General features: G+C 46.3%; 1 protein-coding gene across 3 annotated transcripts in view; it reads right to left on the reverse strand.

The window, feature by feature from the left end:
• The window catches only part of LOC139557758 (sodium channel protein type 8 subunit alpha-like), a 122,499-nt gene that overhangs the window by 23,243 nt on the left and 76,314 nt on the right, over positions 1 to 22,942 (reverse strand). For all 3 annotated transcript variants that reach the window (XM_071372921.1, XM_071372919.1, XM_071372920.1), the window contains exons 18-22: positions 20,530 to 20,650; positions 20,116 to 20,270; positions 15,340 to 15,513; positions 6,814 to 6,936; positions 264 to 548 (exon numbers count right to left, since the gene is read on the reverse strand). In XM_071372921.1, the coding sequence (XP_071229022.1) occupies positions 264 to 548; positions 6,814 to 6,936; positions 15,340 to 15,513; positions 20,116 to 20,270; positions 20,530 to 20,650 (858 nt within the window). The remainder of the gene's footprint in view (positions 1 to 263; positions 549 to 6,813; positions 6,937 to 15,339; positions 15,514 to 20,115; positions 20,271 to 20,529; positions 20,651 to 22,942) is intronic.

Genomic DNA, 22,942 nt, shown 5'->3' on the forward strand with positions numbered 1-22,942 from the left:
ACATGTGGAAAAACATAAATGTGTGTAACGGATGTGAAATGGCTAGCTAGTTAGCGGGTACGCGCTAGTAGCGTTTCAATCAGTTACGTCACTTGCTCTGAAACCTATTAGTAGTGTTGCCCCTTGCTCTGCAAGGGCCGCGGCTTTTGTGGAGCGATGGGTAACGACGCTTCGAGGGTGACTGTTGTTGATGTGTGCAGAAGGTCCCTGGTTCGCGCCCGAGAGAGAGAGAGAGAGAGAGAGAGAGAGAGAGAGAGGCTCACCACTTGAAGCAGAGCCAGGTATCCGGCGCCAACATTGTCAAAGTTGATCTTGACATTCTTCCACCTGACCTCAGTGAAGTTCTGTTCAATGAGGGCCAGGCACTGTGTCTTGTTGTTGACCTGGCTGGCCTCAAAGTACTCCTCTGCTGTCTGGTTGAAACAGTAGTAATACTTGCCCGCAAACAAGTTGACTCCCATGATACTGAAAATCAGCCAAAAGATGAGGCAAACCAGCAACACATTCATAATGGAGGGGATGGCTCCCACTAGGGCGTTGACTACCACCTAGACAGGGGAGACAGGAGGACAGGACAGTGTGAGAGATTCAAAACATACTCCATGATGATACCTATCAACCCCCCTCAGAGCAGCTGCATACTGTCATGGCATCATAAAGGAGAAAGTGGCAGCAAAAACTAATTTGACATGTACTATGTTCCATTATCGAGTCATATTACAAATTGTGTTTTAACGTTTTTTATGATACATAACGTTGTATAAAGTATAGTATAGTTCACTGGTTATAATTAGACTATAATATTTAGTATGTTTGTGTATATTGTAGTACAGTACAGTATAGTACATCATTATTATAGTATAATATAGTATAGTAACATATAGTATAACAGTGAAAGAGTATTATCAGTTCTGTTATAATTACAATGAATTGTATTTGATCTGATTGAGAACACGACTAGGACTGCCCAAGGGGTCTGCGCATACATACATACAGACAGACATACATACAGACAGACATACAGACATACAGACAGACAGACATGCATGCATGCACCCCACTTTCCTTTTGAGATCATAGAACTGTCTTAAACTAATTGAACCACAACTGTTTTGCCATGCCAGTATGCAGCCTCATCTTCTCCCAAACATTCACCACCCTCCCTCCCTCCCCTTGTCCCTTTCCCTAAAACACCTCCCACCCAGACGTGATGCAATGGAAAGCAGTTTTATCCATAGGATGCATCCTAAATGGCACCCCATTCTCTATAATGTATAGTGCATTACTTTGAGCAGAGCCCTATGGACCCTGGTAGAGCCCTGTGGGCCCGGGTAGAGCCCTGTGGACCCGGGTAGAGCCCTATGGACCCTGGTAGAGCCCTGTGGGCCCTGGTAGAGCCCTGTGGACCCGGGTAGAGCCCTGTGGACCCGGGTAGAGCCCTGTGGGCCCGGGTAAAAAGCAGTGCACTTTCTGCTAGAAAGTAGTTAACTATATAGGGAATAGTGTGCCATTTGTTTGAGACGCAACCCATAGACTGCTTCCCACATCCATAACACCCACGGCTAGCCCCCTTTACAGCTTCTATCTCCGGACCGACCGGCCCTTCCATACACTGATGTGCATTAAGCTCAGTGTCGTAGTGCATAGTGGGGTTGAACGCTAGCTCACAGTGTTAGGCAGGCTAACCAGACTAGACCAGCAGCTGTCAGACACAGCTGAGCTGAGCATGCATGTCGTCTGTTTTTAGCGGACAGACTTGGTTTTTGGAGCCATATTCCCTCCTTGTATACAGACAGGCAGACAGAGAGCAGACTGAGCTTCAGGAGCAGTGTTCTCTCAGCAATGTGCAGGACACTGCATTGATTACTTAAAGCTACAGTCAGGGGGAGCTGTTCAATGGTCATTTTAATTCTTGATATTTACCCATTGGTTCTTGGAAAAATATGACTTGCACAACTGGCTGTCTTTATCATAACCTAAAATGTAGGTACACTCTTCTCTTACAGTTAAACATGTTAGTGATGACATCATCGATACTCTCCTCTCTACAGTATGTGTATTATTGGAAGCGTTAAGTACAGGCCTTTGACTGTTCCTCTTGAATGATTATGGAATATGGAGTTACTGGCTGCTAACTGGCTGCTAACTGGCTGCTAACTGGCTGCTAACTGGCTGCTAAGGCACTGGGGTTGGATAAACACCATACGGCCACAAAGGGAACCTTCAGGTTGTTGGGTGCCAATTTCTTTCTGTGTGAGTAACCCAAAAACAGATTATAAAAATATCTTAGTGAATTGAACTGAATTAGAATACAAACAAGGCACATAGGCTATTCATTGTGCTTGGACCTCTAATAATACATGTAAGAATCTGTCATGAAAAATGCAGAAGCTGTAAAGAGAAAGCTACCTTTTGAGAGGAATGATCACAATGCGTAGAGTTAGCAGTATACCGCATCATGACAGTAATGTCACACCTCCCACCTCTCACATACGTAGGATCTTAATTCAAACTCTTTTTTTGTTGCTGAGAATTGTTCTGCACAGCAGGAAATGCAAACGTGTAGTGAAGGTTTTAAAAGGCATCTAAAGTTCGTAATTTCCAAATTAAAATGTCAGATTAGATTTGTCTTAATGAAAAATGTATCAACCCTTACAAATAAATTATATTAATTATAATCTACATTTCTTGTTACTGCAGGATTATTTTCCTTCTGTAGCAAACGGGCTTGAATTAAGTTCCTACATCTGTAGGAGAACACATCACTGCACACATGCTGAGAGAATGAACTACTTGCCGAGGCGGTAGAATTTGACTTGTTTCAAAGATTCAAAGTGTTCAAGGTAATATTAGCCATGCATTATATAATAAAATGGTTCATGCCTTATCAAAAACCAGAAACCTTATCAAAACAATGAGGGAAAATGGCTTTCAAAAGTTCATAATGTGCATCGGCAATTTGAGTACATGCGTGTTGTTACATGGCATTGTGGTGCAATTTCAAGAACAGTTCAAATCGATAAACAAACAGATAGAGAAATGTTTTGGATAGAGAGATAATCGGCCAAAAGGTTTATTGTCTATATATTATATATCTATCAGACAAGTGGATTTGACACTTGGGTATCTTTGGACACAACATTTAAGAACAGTCAAGAATGGATTGTGTAGAGTTAGAACTCAGACCTCTGTTCTAAGAACTCAGATATCTGTTCTAAGGTTCTAAGAACTCAGACATCTGTTCTAAGAACTCAGACCTCTGTTCTAAGAACTCAGACCTCTGTTCTAAGAACTCAGACATCTGTTCTAAGGTTCTAAGAACTCAGACATCTGTTCTAAGAACTCAGACCTCTGTTCTAAGAACTCAGACCTCTGTTCTAAGAACTCAGACATCTGTTCTAAGGTTCTAAGAACTCAGACATCTGTTCTAAGAACTCAGACCTCTGTTCTAAGAACTTAGACCTATGTTCTAAGGTTCTAAGATCTCAGACCTCTGTTCTAAGAACTCAGACCTCTGTTCTAAGGTTCTAAGAACTCAGACATCTGTTATATGATTCTAAGGTCTGTAATTCAGGATCTGTTTCCTGCTAATGTGTCTGCTGCAAGTCTGACATGATGCAGCTAGAAGGTATTTTTTAAATACATTTTAAGTTAATAATACAACAAATATTTTGTGACTAAACATTAAAATGCAACCAAAGACTAGAGTGCAAGCTCATTAGAAAATCTGTAGTAACACAAGTGTGAGGATGACTTGGCGACTGTGTCATTCTTGTACATTGCATTGCTCAAAAGTAACAATGAGGCTACAAAGCAGCATAGTAACAGATAAAGCATTTAACAAGTGACTATAGGCATTCAGGTAGGTAGGTACAGCCCATTGCATCATTGCATGTTAAGCATAGCAATATATTCAAATGATAGCTGTGTTATGCTGCTCGCTCCCAGAGCTGTTGACTTGCATTGGCTTCCTCCACCACACAACCTTCCATGACCACAGCCAGGAAGCTCAAGTCAACAAGAGTTCTCAACATTCTAACTCTCCAGAATCTCTTTCATTATTATGGTTGTCGGTGTCATCTCTCCATTCTCGTAATTCCCTATCCATTTATTTACCACTTTGATTTGTCAATTTTCCTTTTAGGTAAAAAAAAAAAAAAGGGCAAATCAATTGATGAACATACAGTAGACAACATTGTATTGAATTGGTGAGTAAGTACAGACAGGATCTAATTATATTGTGTTTGCTTTTTCACTGCTACAAGTATTAGCCTACTGGGCCACCGTCACCTCCTACCACACTCCCATTGATTGAGATCATTAATAGGGGTAATGCAATGTTTGACTACAACGTTCCTTTAAGAATGTACCATGATTTTTTTCACCAAAATATTATATTGGAATTTTGACCAGTTTAGCCGCCATAGAAACAGAATCCTTCTAATTCTACGCTAGTCTCATCTCTGAGCAAAGTGGACAAACCAGTCTGTCATGTAAATATGTAAACGTGTTGTGATGTGGACTCATTCATAAGTATAGTAGTAAACAACCATAAAGCCTATCCAGGGCCTAAAGGTTTTGTGATGTCATCAGCTCGTATTTGCAACCTCGTTGTCATATTTTAGCCAGTGGATATTTTGTATGGATGGGAACTTCAGCATGAATGGAAATGTCAGTCAAATTGATGATTAGCTAGCTAACCTCTCCTGTACCGTATTAACAGTGGTGCATGGCACACATCTAGTCTACCACACCTGGTCTGTCATTTTTGGGACACTATGAAGAGGAAGAGGTGACATGCGACTGTCTAGGGGTTAAGAAAGACTAGTGTTGTCCTAATGTGGTCCTAATAGGTTCATATAATATCGGCCCTGCTGCCCACCCAACCCAACTCACTCCTCTATTATAAGAAAATATAAGATTTAAGATACAATATAAGAGAGCGCTCCAGTGAGCTAAACAATGTTGCCTCCCAGAATCACTTCCTGTGGGAATGGAAGGCAACAGGAAGCAGGAAGTAGGAATTAAAAGCTAGATTGAAAATGACAAAGGTTAAGACAACAGGATTCAAATATCCTTTAACTCTTTGCAACTATGGTCCCAAATCTGTGACGAAGTTGTCTTAACCTGTATATTTCCGACCTAGCGGGAGTGGAAGGCAATAGGAAGCAGGAAGTAGGAAGCTCTATAAGACCTGCAGTATGGTTGCTATGCAACGTGTCGTGTTATGACATGGGGACAGTAATGCCTTGTGAGATGGCAGCCTATCAGCATATTTCCTAAGCTTCTGACTCCGGGTTAAGAAGAAGACAAACAAGCTAAGATACTGAATCTGGTCCGCGTTTACTTAAGACGTATCTGGCCCACAGGCCGGCAGTTTCAGGTGTCTGGTCTACATTGAACTAACTGACATGACTTAACCGATCTCTGCGATTCAGCCCTTAAAGATCTCAGTCATTTAACACAAAGTGATGATCACAAAGACACAGGCAGAAGCTTAGCAAATATTCCACACCCACAACAATGTGAGTGTGGAGTGTATGTGTGGTTTCTTTCTCAGTCCCGGACAAGCAGGACACAAAGAGGAGCAGCCAGACTGAGACCTGCTGCAGGCCCAGCAGATCTACTGGGTCAGGATGGAGTGAGCAGTGGAAGGGTAGGAGGAGAGGCAGGGTGGGGTGGAGGTTGGTGGTGGAGGACTAAACTGAGGTGGAGAGGTTAGTAAGTTCAAACCAGTCTAAGGATGGGGAGATAGAAAAGGACTACATGGGATAAAGAGATAGAGGAGGATGACAACAACCAGGTGGGGTGCAGGTAGTGGTAGGGGAATTGAGAATCAAAGCAGCAGAGATTGAGAATCGGACCAAATGAACAGTGAATTGTTGATTCAAATGCTTTATGAAATGGTATGTAGCTTGGCTTTGTTTACACAGAGCTTTAACTAATAATAATTTCACCGTATCTCTCGAGCCAATCATTAAAACCCCAAAAATAATTAATTATTTTAGTTTTTATGTGAAGAGGCAGCTTTGTTTTTATGTGATGAGGCAGCTTTGTTTTTATGTGACGAGGCAGCTTTGTTTTTATGTGACGAGGCAGCTTTGTTTTTATGTGACGAGGCTGCTTTGTTTTTATGTGACGAGGCTGCTTTGTTTTTATGTGATGAGGCAGCTTTGTTTTTATGTGATAAGGCAGCTTTGTTTTTATGTGATGAGGCAGCTTTGTTTTTATGTGATGAGGCTGCTTTGTTTTTATGTGATGAGGCTGCTTTGTTTTTATGTGATGAGGCAGCTTTGTTTTTATGTGATGAGGCAGCTTTGTTTTTATGTGATGAGGCTGCTTTGTTTTTATGTGATGAGGCAGCTTTGTGACATATTCCTCTAGTTCCACTCTCTATTTTATTTTTTATTCCTGTAAATAGTGGAAATTCAGAAAATATCAATTAGTATTTAGATGTATTTTTTAAAGATTCAATCAAAACCAGGGAAATAGTTTCTAATGGTATTACTGTATCACTTTGTAGCATTAATGCGCAACATTCCTTCACACTCCCAGCTGCATCATGATGTGTATATATAAATAGTATGTGACGTATGGTAAAAGATTTGTGTGCATGGAAAGGGGACTTCTTGTCTTGGCTAGTTTCCTAAAGTTTATATTTAAAAAAGTCCCCCAATAAATTAATTTTGGAATGTTTTTTTGTCATAAAAAAAATAGCTTGGTTACTTTTTTATAATATTTCACTTTCTAGCATGCTTTAATACTGTTGAATGGGCATGCGTAAGAATCAGCTGCTTAGCTTTAGGATCTTACCCTCATCCCTTCAAAACGTGACAAGGCTCTGAGGGGTCTCAAGGCCCTTAGTGTCCTTAGTGATTTAATAGGACCTAGATCCGAGTAGCCCAGTGCATTAGCTACCAGACTGATTATAGACACCTACACACAAACAGAGAAGCAAAAGAGGTTCCAAACTGTTAGAAGTAGTGAGAAAATTCTCTAAAGGTAGAAGAGACTCAGACGAGAGCCCTTGGAGCAATAGGACTGGCATTGGGTGGAGAGAGTTGCTTGACATACACACATAAATCTATATGCATGTATATACATGTATAATATTGCATTTATATATGTATATACATTGAGAGAGAAGGTCAATGTTTAGTATAGGTTTTATGTGCGTAGTGTTTTAGTAGCAGTAAAAGGTAGACTGCGGGAGGAGGGATTTGTTTCTGTTATTTTAGGGTAGATGGGAGAAATGTGACAAACTCCTTTGTACCTGCAAAGAAACTTGTGGTTGAGAGAGAGAGAGAGAAAAAGAGAGGAGGGAGAGAGAGAGAGGCATAAGACAAAGGGGAAATAGGCAGAAAAGTGTTGCCATAGCACACGACTGATTCAATACAAATACAGACAGACGGGCGAAGGGGACCAGGGAGCAGGAGGAGGAGGAGGATTAGGTGGAGGAGGGAAGGAGAGAGATTACAACCTGTAAAAGTTCATATTAAAACCCAACAGACTTGTAGAACCTTACCCTGGCCCCTCTAACATTGTCTCTCCATGTCTGTCACTCTTGGCTGAGGCATAATTTCCAATATAATCTACGACAGACAAACTAATGGAACGTAAGAGAAAGAATACAGGTAAATATGTACATGTAGGTCATTTTGTTTTGACAAAAATCATCTTATCATATTCACACAGCATTAGAATAAAATAGGAATGTCACATACAGTCATATACAGCTAACCACACACTGACAGTAGTAAAGGGTTGAGAAAGGGGGTTAGAGGGAGATTGGACTCAGTAGTTATTTGGCACTGGATGGTACTGGAAGGACCACTGGAGAGACACTGAGTACAGTAGAATTACACACAGGAACAGTTAACAGCACACAACCTCAAAGAAACGGTGCTTCTCCCCCACTCTCACACACAATGGCCCGATCCCAAATCAACCCCTAAACGATGCCCTATGCACTTGTGAAGAACTGAGAGGACTTGACAGGGGTAAGTAATACTGTTTAATGCTCCACCTTGCTCCCCACTCTCACGCACAGTACAGCACCTGCCGTCAACTAGGCATCACCGTCTACATAGCGGGCGGAGGGTAACCTAGCGGCTAAGAGCGTTGGGCCAGTAACTCAAAAGGTTTCAATCCCTGAGCTGACTAGGTGAAAAATCTGTCGATGTGCCTTTGAGCAAGGCACTTAACACGAATTGCTCCTGTAAGTCGCTCTGGATAAGAGCTTCTACTAAATGACTAACATGTACATCCTAACAATGTTACATACTCATTGGACCATAGCTCTTGGATAATCCCTGTTTTATCCATGGAAATTGAATAGGAACCCTGCAACTGAGTTTAAGCATCAGTTTAAGGGGCTAGGGGCATGTGGTAAGGGGGCTATTGCAGAGTGGGAAAGTATTGGCGACTTCAATCAACCAAGCAGCAAGGATTTCAATGGTCTTTAACCTTTTACTGCAGTGGGCTAAATCAGAGTCACACAGAGTGTTTCTTGGTAGTCTTAAACAAATCTACTTTGAAACAAAAGTATACACCTCACACACATGGTTATGGGCTTAAAAAATTGAAAACACCTGTACCATGTCAGATATAGGGTTGAAATGTATTACATTTTCAGTTTGCGTTCTAATAGTACACTTTATATACATCACAGAAGACTGAATTATAACAAAACTGTTTAACATAGAAACACCAGATTTTCTGTAAAAAAACTAAAAAAAGTTTACATCTGAAAACTATTAACAACATTTCACCCATGAGGCCACTAGGGGCGATTTGGCCATTTGACTATCTATATAAGGTCCCACAGTTGACAGTGCATGTCAGAGCAATGCCAAAAGGCACTTAAAGACTCTCAGACCATGAGAAACAAGATTATCTGGTCTGATGAAACCAAGATTGAACTCTTGGCCTGAATGCCAAGCGTCACATCTGTAGGAAACCTGGCACCATCCCTACGGTGAAGCATGGTGGTGGCAGCATCATGCTGTGGGGAGGTTTTTCAGTGGCAGGGACTGGGAGACTAGTCAGGATCAAGGGAAAGATGAACAGAGCAAAGTACAGAGAGATCCTTGATGAAAGCCTGCTAAAAAGCGCTCAGGACCTCAGACTGGGGTGAACTGTGAACTGTCACATGGAATGACGCTGGAGAGACGAAGCAGGTACGGGGAGTCAAACATTTAATATAGAACGGACATGGAACAAGACAGGAACAGCGTCAGCAAACGAGTAACACAGACAAAAAACAATTAATGCAGCAGTGGGGAACAGAGCAAGGGAACTGACAAATATGGAGGAGGAAATCAACAGGTGATGACTGAGTCCAGGTGAGTCCAATTTCACTGATGCGCGTGACGAGGGAAGGCAGGTGTGTGTAATAGATGGCAGGAGTGCGTGAAGCAGGGCAGCCCGGCGCCCTCAAGAGCCAGGGGAGGGAAGAGCAGGAGCAGACGTGACACCAACAGGACAATGACCCTAAGCACACAGCGAAGACAACTCAGAAGTTTCTCTGAATGTCCTTGAGTGGCCCAGCCAAAGCCCGGACTTGAACCTGATCTAATATTTCTGGAGAGACTATCTGTGCAGCGACACTCCCCATCCAACCTGACAGAACTTGAGGGGATCTGCAGAGAAGAATGGGAGAAACTCCCCAAATACAGGTGTGTGAAATTTGAAGTGTTGTATGAGGTATTGTGTGTAGATTGATGAGTGGGGAAAACATTTTAATCCATTTTAGAATAAGGCCGTAACGTAACAAAATGTGGGAAAAGTCAAGGGGTCTGAATACTTTCCGAAGGCACTGTACACTACTTGCCAGCATCCCAAATGGCACCCTATAGGGTCCGTTTGGAACGCAAAGCTACACTACAGGCCCTTCTAGCTGATGTAAGCTAAAACACACAACCAGAGAGAGCGAGAGAGAGAAGGGCCTACAGTGTCAAGCAGGGCCTACAGTGACAAGAGGAGAGCAAGGCTAGATGTGGCAATGGGTTTTCACTTAATTCAGGAAGTAAACTGAAATTCAAATGCCAATTTTCCTCATTAATAATTTCAGTTTACTTCCTGAGTTGAAATAGAATTGACCCCAACCCTGATGTGACTAAATGGCACTACAGTATCTCATTGACTCAACATTACAGATTAAGTCCATCTAATAGATCTTAGACCTGGAAACACCAAAAGGTTGTCCCTATCTCTCTCACTGCCATTGTTCAGGTGGTGAGACTGGGAGAGTGAGAGCACCAGTTCCTTAACAAAGTGAAAACAGTAGAACACAGTAAAAACATGTGAAAGCACCTCCAACCAGACCATACTGGTCAAACTCACTCAAAGAACACAACATCAAAAGCTGACCAGACCATAGTCATAGATAGAGGAGGGATTCTAACAAAGGCTAAATCTTTATTTTGATTGAAGGCCATTAGCGGTACTACAGTCTATGATAATGTATATACTTTTTGCAATGGAAAACTAGTCATTCCAAATGATTTGGTCATAGCTAAGGACAGCGGTGAAGCTATCAGCATGGAACTGATGACTGGACTCATGACTAACGAGTCATCTCTGGGTTATTATGTCGGTCAAGGGCCCCTGAATCTCCAGGTCTCTGTATGAACTGCATTTTACACCTATGATTCTTTCAGATTCTAGCTAGATCAATTATTTTAGTTGAGGATGTCCCATTTGTTAAATAATCAGTTTAGCTTTATAACTGGCAGGCTGTTTCATCAGGGCGATGATCAATTGATTGATGGAATTTATTAATCAGCCAGTAGGTATATTAAAAAAACTATCAAGGATAACACAATGAAGTCACTATAAAGCAGATGTCAAATAAAGATTTAGCCTTTATTTTACTGTCACAGTATTTGGGGTATTTGTCACCTTCAGCCTCAGCCTGACCCCTTGGAGTGCCCCACCCCCTTATAGGTCAAGGGTTTGGCCTGTTGTGTGGGTGTGGCAGCCCTCAGCGAATCAGCGTCGAGCTCTGCAAGGCAAGGCCAATCACACCTCTGGGCTGTGATCCAATGAGGAACAGTGGAACAGAAACAGAAAGAAAAACAAAAAGACAACGGAAACTAAAATCAAACAGAACAAAAAGAAAATATCTAAATGTCTGTAAACTAAAAGTATGGATGGATGGATCCAGCCTCATTCCACTCTTATATAACGACTCCATCCCGACACTTGACTGGCTACTAAAGATGTAGGATCTTAATTTGATCACCCTGTTGATGCAGGAAATGTAAAACTTGTAGTTTATTTGAGGTTTAAAAAGGTTACTGAAGTTTGTCATTTCCAATATGAAATTTCAGACTTTATTTTCCCGTATGAAAAATGAATCAACCCCTACAAAAATATCCATGAATTATAATTTGCATAATAATTCTGATTTCCTGTTGCTGCAGGATTATTTTTCTGCTATAGCAAACAGGCTCAAATTAAAACCCTACATCTGTAGTTTTACTAGAAAGATTAGTTTTGATTTAGATTTTACCTTACATCACTATGGTTACCTAATCGAGTTCTGTCCTGCATTGTATTCATATCTCCATTATTAAAAGAGTGGTATACTGTAACTAAATGTTTTCTCAACAATGTAAAGCACATGATTTGATAAAAATCTGTTCTTCAACTTTTGGACCAAATAGAAAGCATGGGTCCAGTAAGTTATTCTGTCTTCTCGTAGTAGTTCTCCTGTATCACATTTCTATCCACACTGCTATGCACATTTCTACAATAAAAATCAAGAAGAGAAGCCAATGAAAAGATAATTCAACAGAAAGATATCAAAATACAAGAGGTACGTGGAACAGACAAACACACACACACACACACACACACACACACACACACACACACACACACACACACACACACACACACACACACACACACACACACACACACACACACACACACACACACACACACACACACACACACACACACACACACACACACACACATTCCGAGTAATGCATGCTGGTCTAAAGCAATGATGGTGTCCCCCTTCTGATGGTGCCCATAGAGAGACAACATGGTTAAAACCAAACCACAGACATCATAGTGTGATGACAGAAAGGAGAGTCACAAACAGACAGACAGACGGACGGACGGGCGGACAGACAGACAGACAGACAGGCCACAGATAGACAGACTACCCAGGACGACCCAGACTCAGTGAGGCACAGCAGCATTATAAGAGGGACTGACTGCTTGTCTGCCAGTCTGGAGGACCAAACTTACCACTGGCTACCAGGCCAGCCTGACCCCACCATCATTACATCATCATCTCAGCACAAGGTCAAAGGTCACTCGCAACATTTCTGGAGTAAGAGGAGGCGTAAGACTTTAAGAAGGATGGGGAGTGGGGAGTATGTCACACTGTGTTGTCACACATTGACAGCTTGGGAGGGAATTGTCGGTTCCCATACCGTACGACCATCCCGAGGGCATCTTGGGAAATGTATGCCCCTGTACGGCACGACTAGCATCAATGGCTCTAGGGCATGGGGTACATTGTCTATCAACCCGTAGAGGGGACACTAACTATGTGGGATACTTTAAATATACAGTATACAGTACATATAGGACTTAGATTAGACTGAGGTAGAATTTGTTCTACCAGAATCAACACTAAAGGTCCTACTGTACATGATAAAGCACAATAACTGGAACAAGTTTTACATTTCATTTAGAGAAAAAAGGTTGTAATGAATTAAAGTTGATTATTCTGTAGGGTAACAATGTCATTATAGATGCATAAAAAGGAAGTCAATGTTTTAAAGAGAGATGGGAGTAACATAACATACTATTTCTGACTATGTCTGATCAATCAATACAGCCTATTGAACAGTCAAACATACTGGGACTGTAAAGACCAAAACACAACATGATGACAAGCTCTTTAAAGCTGCAGGAGCCTGTCACTTTCTGTTCATTTCGAGTCTACATATTGTATGGCCACCGTTCATCGACACCCAGCAGGTGATCGCAAACACACCGCGGCCACCCTCTGCTTTTGGCAGTTGGTCTTTGCGGTGTGCCTGGGCTATAACTGTAAAAAGGGGCAACAGTGTTTGATTTCAGTGATTGAGAAATGGATGGGTCAACTATATGTAATCATAGAATTACATATAGAATCATAGAATTACATATAGAATCATAGAAGTACATATAGAATCATAGAATTACAAATATAATCATATAATGACATATAGAATCATAGAATTACATATAGAATCATAGAATTACATATAGAATCATAGTGTCTCTATGGGCTCAACAATCACTAGAACATACAAATACTTCTTTACTTCCTGGTTCCCCCATCATGGTGTCAATGACTTGAATAGGTAGTCACGTTCTAGCAATTATATTTCGATGGTTAGATAGAACTCCTGTGAGAGAGAGATGGTTTGGGATGGACCATACAAACGGTGTGTTGGAGACTGTTGAGAGGTGGTTAGTTCAAGGACAGGGTCAGAGGTCAGAACACACAGGAGAACGCTTCTTAATCTTTCCAATGACAAGGTCAGTAATAACCAAAGCCATATCTGGCCATGGAAGTAGGAGGTATTCCATCCATCACAGATACAGTGCAGTCAGGGGATTGGATCATAACTATGCAACATTACTCCATGCCCCTGCTGAGGTGTCAACTTTGAAGGGTGAACGAATTTCTCAACCAGTTTTTTATTTTTATTTTTTATAATTACTGTCAAAGCAACCAACCCCAATGAATTATCATTCCCATCATTTCAATGGTCCTGAATTAATTTAGAATGTATGAATCGATTTAGAATTAAAGAATGGAATTAAAGAAACTCCACTGTTCCACTCCACTCTGTCACAAAAGGGACAGAGAACGACCAATAACACTGAGATTTAAAAACATCTAGAACTGTAGACACACAGTAGATTACACTGTAGACAGGTCAGAGACAGATAAGAGACAGGTCGGAGACAGGCCGGAGACAGGCCGCCGGGGACAGGTCAGAGACAGGTTAGAGACAGGTCGGAGACAGGCCGCCGGGGACAGGTCGGAGACAGGTTAGAGACAGGTTGGAGACAGGTTGTAGACAGGTTGTAGACAGGCCGGAGACAATAGAAACACATACCCTTTTGTTGCCAAGTATGGCTTGAATATGTCGATCAATAATCTTGGTTATTGATTGGCCGATTCTAATTTGTGTTGCTGCCTAGCTGTCAGCATTCACATTCCAATCTCAATGTAATCAAATTTGAATAATTTGTCTCACGTTGTTATGTCGTAAAACAATATAATTGTTTTCTATTTGCACATGATGGGAAACAGAGTGCACAATTCCAGACTTAGTTGCAAATGAAGGCACATTATATCCAAACTCACAAACAGAAAATTGCTGTTCATATTCAAGCATCTCAGATTGACAAGAAACCAAGTAAACACAGAGAGAGAGAGAGAGAGAGAAAGAGACAGAGAGAGAGAGAAAGAAAGAGAGAGAGAGAGAGAGAGAGAGAGAGAGAGAGAGAGAGAGAGAGAGAGAGAGAGAGAGAGAGAGAGAGAGAGAAAGAGAAAGAGAGAAAAAGAAAGAGAGACAGACAGACAGAGAGACAGACAGAGAGAAAGAGAAAGAGAGAGAGAGAGAGAGAGAGAGAGAGAGAGAGAGAGAGAGAGAGAGAGAGAAAGAGAGAGAGAGAGAGAGAGAAAGAGAGAGAAAGAGACATTGCTTCATGGAGATGCAATAGGTGAGAGACATAGGTTCCCTACAAATGGATGGACTACAATATGGTTCTAGAATACATTTCAATGTTCTCTTGAGATATGGATATTGGATATTGTAGGATTGATGTATCCTACACTTTCTGTTAATGAGAATATCATATGTCCTCTCACCCATTGCATAACATGAAGTTATTGTTCATATCCTATTCTATCTATCCTCTCCTCCAAACCCTACCACACCCTGTCAGACTACGTTAGGGATCACTGTACAGAATACCTCGAGAAACAATAACGTGACACTTTGTGACTGAAAGCCCACCTTAGACCCTATAGTGTGTTATATGGACTATACAGGGCCTATTTTAGATCAAAATATGTGTTTTTCACCTTATCTCTACATGGCAGGCAGTGTTTAGGTGCTTTATACAGACTGTACACAGTGCAATATGTTCCTTCAACAGGGTGTGGTTGAAGAGCCATAGAAATATAATTGACTTGAATAAGGAAAAATACCCATTCTAGGAATTATATTTCTATGCTCCTAGCTTCCTATCTTGGCTTCTAAAAATGGCTACCAAATCTACCGTAAAGAGCCAGGAAACGTTACTTACATCGACGATGAAGAAGTCAAGCCAGCACCAGGCGTTGGTGAAGTACTTGTGGAATCCGTAGGCGACCCACTTGAGCAGCATCTCCAGGATGAAGATGTAGGTGAACACACTGTCGGCGTATTCCAAGATGGTCCTGATTGTCTTCCTCTGCTGGATGTACACATCCTCAAAAGCCTGGTGGGGGGAAGCACATACATGGTTAGCTCTAGCTGAATTTGGCGGGGGGGGGGGGAATTAACATGCTCAGTGAATAATTGATTGATTGATTTATTTTATTTGACAAATCTAAAATACATAGCCTAGAGTTGCCTCAGCCATGTAAGTACAACAATGAATACATTAACAAACGTTGAGGATAAGAAACACAATAAAGTCAACAGACGATTTACATTAAAAGTATTGGAAATGTATACAACAACGGTACTGTTGCTAAATCATTACTGAAAATGAACATTGTTAATTAAAAGCATGGAGCATTATTTGCACAATACCCTCCCTGCTCATTTGACTTCATGTCTGAGGACAACAGAAATAGATTCCCCCTATCTTATCAGGTAAATGGTACAGTCTATTAGATCCCCTCTCTGATTAATGGTACAGTCGACTAATCACAGAGAGAGTCAAGCTCAAGTGTCTCAAATGGCACCATATTCCGTATGAAGTGCACTACTTTTGACCAAAAAGGCAATAGACTGCCTTTGATGCTCCTGCCTGGCCCCTCCCCCCACCCTCCTTAGTACAGTGACTGCCTTTGATGCTCCTGCCTGGCCCCTCCCCCCACCCTCCTTAGTACAGTGACTGGCTGTGATGCTCCTGCCTGGCCCCTCCCCCAACCCTCCTTAGTACAGTGACTGGCTGTGATGCTCCTGCCTGGCCCCTCCCCCCACCCTCCTTAGTACAGTGACTGCCTTTGATGCTCCTGCCTGGCCCCTCCCCCCACCCTCCTTAGTACAGTGACTGGCTGTGATGCTCCTGCCTGGCCCCTCCCCCAACCCTCCTTAGTACAGTGACTGGCTGTGATGCTCCTGCCTGGCCCCTCCCCCAACCCTCCTTAGTACAGTGACTGCCTTTGATGCTCCTGCCTGGCCCCTCCCCCAACCCTCCTTAGTACAGTGACTGCCTTTGATGCTCCTGCCTGGCCCCTCCCCCCACCCTCCTTAGTACAGTGACTGGCTGTGATGCTCCTGCCTGGCCCCTCCCCCACCCTCCTTAGTACAGTGACTGGCTGTGATGCTCCTGCCTGGCCCCTCCCCCACCCTCCTTAGTACAGTGACTGGCTGTGATGCTCCTGCCTGGCCCCTCCCCCCATCCTCCTTAATACAGTGACTGTCTGTGATGCTCCTGCCTGGCCCCTCCCCCCAACCCTCCTTAGTACAGTGACTGGCTGTGATGCTCCTGCCTGGTCCCTCCCCCACCCTCCTTAGTACAGTGACTGTCTGTGATGCTCCTGCCTGGCCCCTCCCCCCACCCTCCTTAGTACAGTGACTGGCTGTGATGCTACTGCCTGGCCCCTCCCCCCACCCTCCTTAGTACAGTGACTGGCTGTGATGCTCCTGCCTGGCCCCTCCCCCCACCCTCCTTAGTACAGTGACTGGCTGTGATGCTCCTGCCTGGCCCCTCCCCCCACCCTCCTTAGTACAGTGACTGGCTGTGATGCTACTGCCTGGCCCCTCCCCAAACCCTCCTTAGTACAGTGACTGGCTGTGATGCTACTGCCTGGCCCCTCCCCCCACCCTCCTTAGTACAGTGACTGGCTGTGATGCTCCTGCCTGGCCCCTCCCCCCACCTCCTTAGTACAGTGACTGGCTGTGATGCTACTGCCTGGCCCCTCCCCCCACCCTCCTTAGTACAGTGACTGGCTGTGATGCTCCTGCCTGGCCCCTCCCAACCCTCCTTAGTACAGTGACTGGCTGTGATGCTACTGCCTGGCCCCTCCCCCCACCCTCCTTAGTACAGTGACGCTACTGCCTGGCCCCTCCCCCAACCCTCCTTAGTACAGTGACTGGCTGTGATGCTACTGCCTGGCCCCTCCCCCCACCCTCCTTAGTACAGTGACTGGCTGTGATGCTACTGCCTGGCCCCTCCCCCCACCTCCTTAGTACAGTGACTGGCTGTGATGCTACTGCCTGGCCCCTCCCCCAACCCTCCTTAGTACAGTGACTGTCTGTGATGCTACTGCCTGGCGCCTCCCCCAACCCTCCTTAGTACAGTGACTGGCTGTGATGCTACTGCCTGGCCCCTCCCCCCACCCTCCTTAGTACAGTGACTGGCTGTGATGCTCCTGCCTGGCCCCTCCCCCCACCCTCCTTAGTACAGTGACTGGCTGTGATGCTACTGCCTGGCCCCTCCCCCCACCCTCCTTAGTACAGTGACTGGCTGTGATGCTACTGCCTGGCCCCTCCCCCAACCCTCCTTAGTACAGTGACTGGCTGTGATGCTACTGCCTGGCCCCTCCCCCCACCTCCTTAGTACAGTGACTGGCTGTGATGCTACTGCCTGGCCCCTCCCCCCACCTCCTTAGTACAGTGACTGGCTGTGATGCTACTGCCTGGCCCCTCCCCCCACCTCCTTAGTACAGTGACTGGCTGTGATGCTCCTGCCTGGCCCCTGCCCCCGCCCTCTTCAGTGACTGGCTGTGATGCTACTGCCTGGCCCCTCCCCCCTGCCCTCTTCAGAGACTGGCTGTGATGCTCCTGCCTGGCCCCTCCCCCCGCCCTCTCAGAGACTGGGCCTGGTGACTGGCTGTGATGCTCCTGCCTAGCCCCTCCCCCCGCCTTCTTCAGAGACTGGGCCTGGTGACTGGCTGTGATGCTACTGCCTGGCCCCTCCCCCCACCCTCTTCAGAGACTGGCTGTGATGCTCCTGCCTGGCCCCTCCCCCAACCCTCCTTAGTACAGTCACTGGCTGTGATGCTACTGCCTGGCCCCTCCCCCCACCTCCTTAGTACAGTGACTGGCTGTGATGCTACTGCCTGGCCCCTCCCCCGCCCTCTTCAGAGACTGGGCCTGGTGACTGGCTGTGATGCTACTGCCTGGCCCCTCCCCCGCCCTCTTCAGAGACTGGGCCTGGTGACTGGCTGTGATGCTCCTGCCTGGCCCCTCCCCCCGCCCTCTTCAGTGACTGGCTGTGATGCTACTGCCTGGCCCCTCCCCCGCCCTCTTCAGAGACTGGCTGTGATGCTCCTGCCTGGCCCCTCCCCCCGCCCTCTTCAGAGACTGGCTGTGATGCTCCTGCCTGGCCCCTCCCCCCGCCCTCTTCAGAGACTGGGCCTGGTGACTGGCTGTGATGCTCCTGCCTGGCCCCTCCCCCCGCCCTCTTCAGAGACTGGGCCTGGTGACTGGCTGTGATGCTACTGCCTGGCCCCTCCCCCCACCCTCTTCAGAGACTGGCTGTGATGCTCCTGCCTGGCCCCTCCCCCAACCCTCCTTAGTACAGTGACTGGCTGTGATGCTACTGCCTGGCCCCTCCCCCCACCTCCTTAGTACAGTGACTGGCTGTGATGCTACTGCCTGGCCCCTCCCCCGCCCTCTTCAGAGACTGGGCCTGGTGACTGGCTGTGATGCTACTGCCTGGCCCCTCCCCCGCCCTCTTCAGAGACTGGGCCTGGTGACTGGCTGTGATGCTCCTGCCTGGCCCCTCCCCCCGCCCTCTTCAGTGACTGGCTGTGATGCTACTGCCTGGCCCCTCCCCCGCCCTCTTCAGAGACTGGCTGTGATGCTCCTGCCTGGCCCCTCCCCCCGCCCTCTTCAGAGACTGGCTGTGATGCTCCTGCCTGGCCCCTCCCCCCGCCCTCTTCAGAGACTGGGCCTGGTGACTGGCTGTGATGCTCCTGCCTGGCCCCTCCCCCCGCCCTCTTCAGAGACTGGGCCTGGTGACTGGCTGTGATGCTACTGCCTGGCCCCTCCCCCCACCCTCTTCAGAGACTGGCTGTGATGCTCCTGCCTGGCCCCTCCCCCAACCCTCCTTAGTACAGTGACTGGCTGTGATGCTACTGCCTGGCCCCTCCCCCCACCTCCTTAGTACAGTGACTGGCTGTGATGCTACTGCCTGGCCCCTCCCCCGCCCTCTTCAGAGACTGGGCCTGGTGACTGGCTGTGATGCTACTGCCTGGCCCCTCCCCCGCCCTCTTCAGAGACTGGGCCTGGTGACTGGCTGTGATGCTCCTGCCTGGCCCCTCCCCCCGCCCTCTTCAGTGACTGGCTGTGATGCTACTGCCTGGCCCCTCCCCCGCCCTCTTCAGAGACTGGCTGTGATGCTCCTGCCTGGCCCCTCCCCCCGCCCTCTTCAGAGACTGGGCCTGGTGACTGGCTGTGATGCTCCTGCCTGGCCCCTCCCCCCGCCCTCTTCAGAGACTGGCTGTGATGCTCCTGCCTGGCCCCTCCCCCCGCTCTCTTCAGAGACTGGGCCTGGTGACTGGCTGTGATGCTCCTGCCTGGTCCCTCCCCCCGCCCTCTTCAGTGACTGGCTGTGATGCTCCTGCCTGGCCCCTCCCCCCGCCCTCTTCAGAGACTGGGCCTGGTGACTGGCTGTGATGCTCCTGCCTGGCCCCTCCCCCCTGCCCTCTTCAGAGACTGGGCCTGGTGACTGCACTACTACTCCATGTCTTGTTCTAGGTAGAGAGAGACAGCCCTTAAAAAGACAACCTTCTCCACTCACACACTAGTCGTAGCTGTGTGTGTTTATGTGTGTGTGTGTGTGTGTGTGTGTGTGTGTGTGTGTGTGTGTGTGTGTGTGTGTGTGTGTGTGTGTGTGTTAACGTTCCACACGGTGACTTACCAGGGCCCCACTACTGAGTAGGATCATAAAGATAATGACGGTTTCGAACCAGTCATGTTCCACAATAAGATAGCATGTCTTTCTCAGGAACCACCAATATTTTCCCCACCCATGAGTGATGGGCACATCGCAGCAAGGATACTTGATAATACAGTCTGTATAGAAGGGGACAGGCACACATAATACGATACCTCAGTCATTTGCTTGTGATTTAAATACATTGTAAGGATTACAAATTGGGCTAACTGACATGCAAGGGAAGGGTGCGGGAGGGCAGTAGAGGGCGGGAGCGTCAGGGCGTGGTGGTTCAGGGTGGGGCAGGGAGCGTCAGGGCGTGGTGGTTCAGGGCGGGGCAGGGAGCGTCAGGGCGTGGTGGTTCAGGGCGGGGCAGGGAGGGACAGGGTGCAGTCCTACCAGGTGTCCAACAGTTTTCTGGGTCTAAGTACTCTTCTTCAGCCTCCACCACCACCGCCTCCACCTCCACATCAGGCTTGATGTCTATGGTGCTGCCCTCTGATGAGCTGGTGTCATCCAGCTACACACACAGATACAGACAGACGCAGAGAGAGACAGAGAGTCACACATATACAGACAGAGAGAGAGGGAGAGACGAACACACACAGATACAGACAGACACAGAGAGAGTGTGAGAGACAGACACACAGATACAGACAGACACACAGAGAGGGAGGGAGAGACAGACACACAGATACAGAGAGTCACACATATACAGATAGAGAGAGAGACGAACACACACAGATACATAGAGAGAGAGAGAGAGAGAGAGAGAGAGAGAGAGAGAGAGAGAGAGAGAGAGACAGACAGACAGAGAGAGAGAGAGGGGGGGGGGAGGAAGGAAGGAAGGAAGGAAGGAAGGAAGGAAGGAAGGAAGGAAGGAAGGAAGGAAGGACGTGAGCATGACAGGACAATGGACACAGGAAAATATGCATAATCAGCAGCATGTTGACTTATCAATAGCCCTGGCGGCAGCACGTTGACTGATCAATATCCTTGGCTGCAGCAGATTGACTGATCAATAGCCCTGGTTGCAGCAGGTTGACTGATCAATAGCCCTGGTTGCAGCAGGTAGACTGATCAATAGCCCTGGTTGCAGCAGGTAGACTGATAAATAGCCCTGGTTGCAGCAGGTTGACTGATCAATAGCCCTGGTTGCAGCAGGTTGACTGATCAATAGCCCTGGTTGCAGCAGGTAGACTGATAAATAGCCCTGGTTGCAGCAGGTTGACTGATCAATAGCCCTGGTTGCAGCAGGTAGACTGATCAATAGCCCTGGTTGCAGCAGGTAGACTGATCAATAGCCCTGGTTGCAGCAGGTTGACTGATCAATAGCCCTGGTTGCAGCAGGTTGACTGATCAATAGCCCTGGTTGCAGCAGGTAGACTGATAAATAGCCCTGGTTGCAGCAGGTCGACTGATCAATAGCCCTGGTTGCAGCAGGAAGACTGATAAATAGCCCTGGTTGCAGCAGGTAGACTGATAAATAGCCCTGGTTGCAGCAGGTTGACTGATCAATAGCCCTGGTTGCAGCAGGTTGACTGATCAATAGCCCTGGTTGCAGCAGGTAGACTGATAAATAGCCCTGGTTGCAGCAGGTTGACTGATCAATAGCCCTGGTTGCAGCAGGTAGACTGATCAATAGCCCTGGTTGCAGCAGGTAGACTGATCAATAGCCCTGGTTGCAGCAGGTTGACTGATCAATAGCCCTGGTTGCAGCAGGTTGACTGATCAATAGCCCTGGTTGCAGCAGGTAGACTGATAAATAGCCCTGGTTGCAGCAGGTCGACTGATCAATAGCCCTGGTTGCAGCAGGAAGACTGATAAATAGCCCTGGTTGCAGCAGGTTGACTGATCAATAGCCCTGGTTGCAGCAGGAAGACTGATCAATAGCCCTGGTTGCAGCAGGTAGACTGATAAATAGCCCTGGCAGCAGCAGGTTGACTGATCAATAGCCCTGGTTGCAGCAGGTTGCGTGATCAATAGCCCTGGTTGCAGCAGGTTGCGTGATCAATAGCCAAGCTGCAGCAGGTTAAGTGATCAATAGCCAAGCTGCAGCAGGTTAAGTGATCAATAGCCAAGCTGCAGCAGGTTAAGTGATCAATAGCCAAGCTGCAGCAGGTTAAGTGATCAATAGTCAAGCTGCAGCAGGTTAAGTGATCAATAGTCAAGCTGCTGCAGGTTAAGTAATCAATAGCCAAGCTGCAGCAGGTTAAGTGATCAATAGTCAAGCTGCAGCAGGTCAAGTGATCAATAGTCAAGCTGCAGCAGGTTAAGTGATCAATAGTCAAGCTGCAGCAGGTTAAGTGATCAATAGTCAAGCTGCAGCAGGTTAAGTGATCAATAGTCAAGCTGCAGCAGGTTAAGTGATCAATAGTCAAGCTGCAGCAGGTTAAGTGATCAATAGTCAAGCTGCAGCAGGTTAAGTGATCAATAGTCAAGCTGCAGCAGGTTAAGTGATCAATAGTTAAGCTGCAGCAGGTTAAGTGATCAATAGTCAAGCTGCAGCAGGTTAAGTGATCAATAGTCAATCTGCAGCAGGTTAAGTGATCAATAGCCAAGCTGCAGCAGGTTAAGTGATTAATAGCCAAGCTGCAGCAGGTTAAGTGATTAATAGCCAAGCTGTAGCAGGTTAAGTGATTAATAGCCAAGCTGCAGCAGGTTAAGTGATCAATAGACAAGCTGCAGCAGGTTAAGTGATTAATAGCCAAGCTGCAGCAGGTTAGTGATCAATAGCCGTGGCGATAGCAATGGCTCTTAGAGTATTGGGACAAAGAATGACCGATGGCTCAGACTCTCTCACAGCCATTCA

This window comes from Salvelinus alpinus, chromosome 28 (genome assembly GCF_045679555.1).
Source record: "Salvelinus alpinus chromosome 28, SLU_Salpinus.1, whole genome shotgun sequence".
Lineage (NCBI taxonomy): Eukaryota > Metazoa > Chordata > Actinopteri > Salmoniformes > Salmonidae > Salvelinus > Salvelinus alpinus.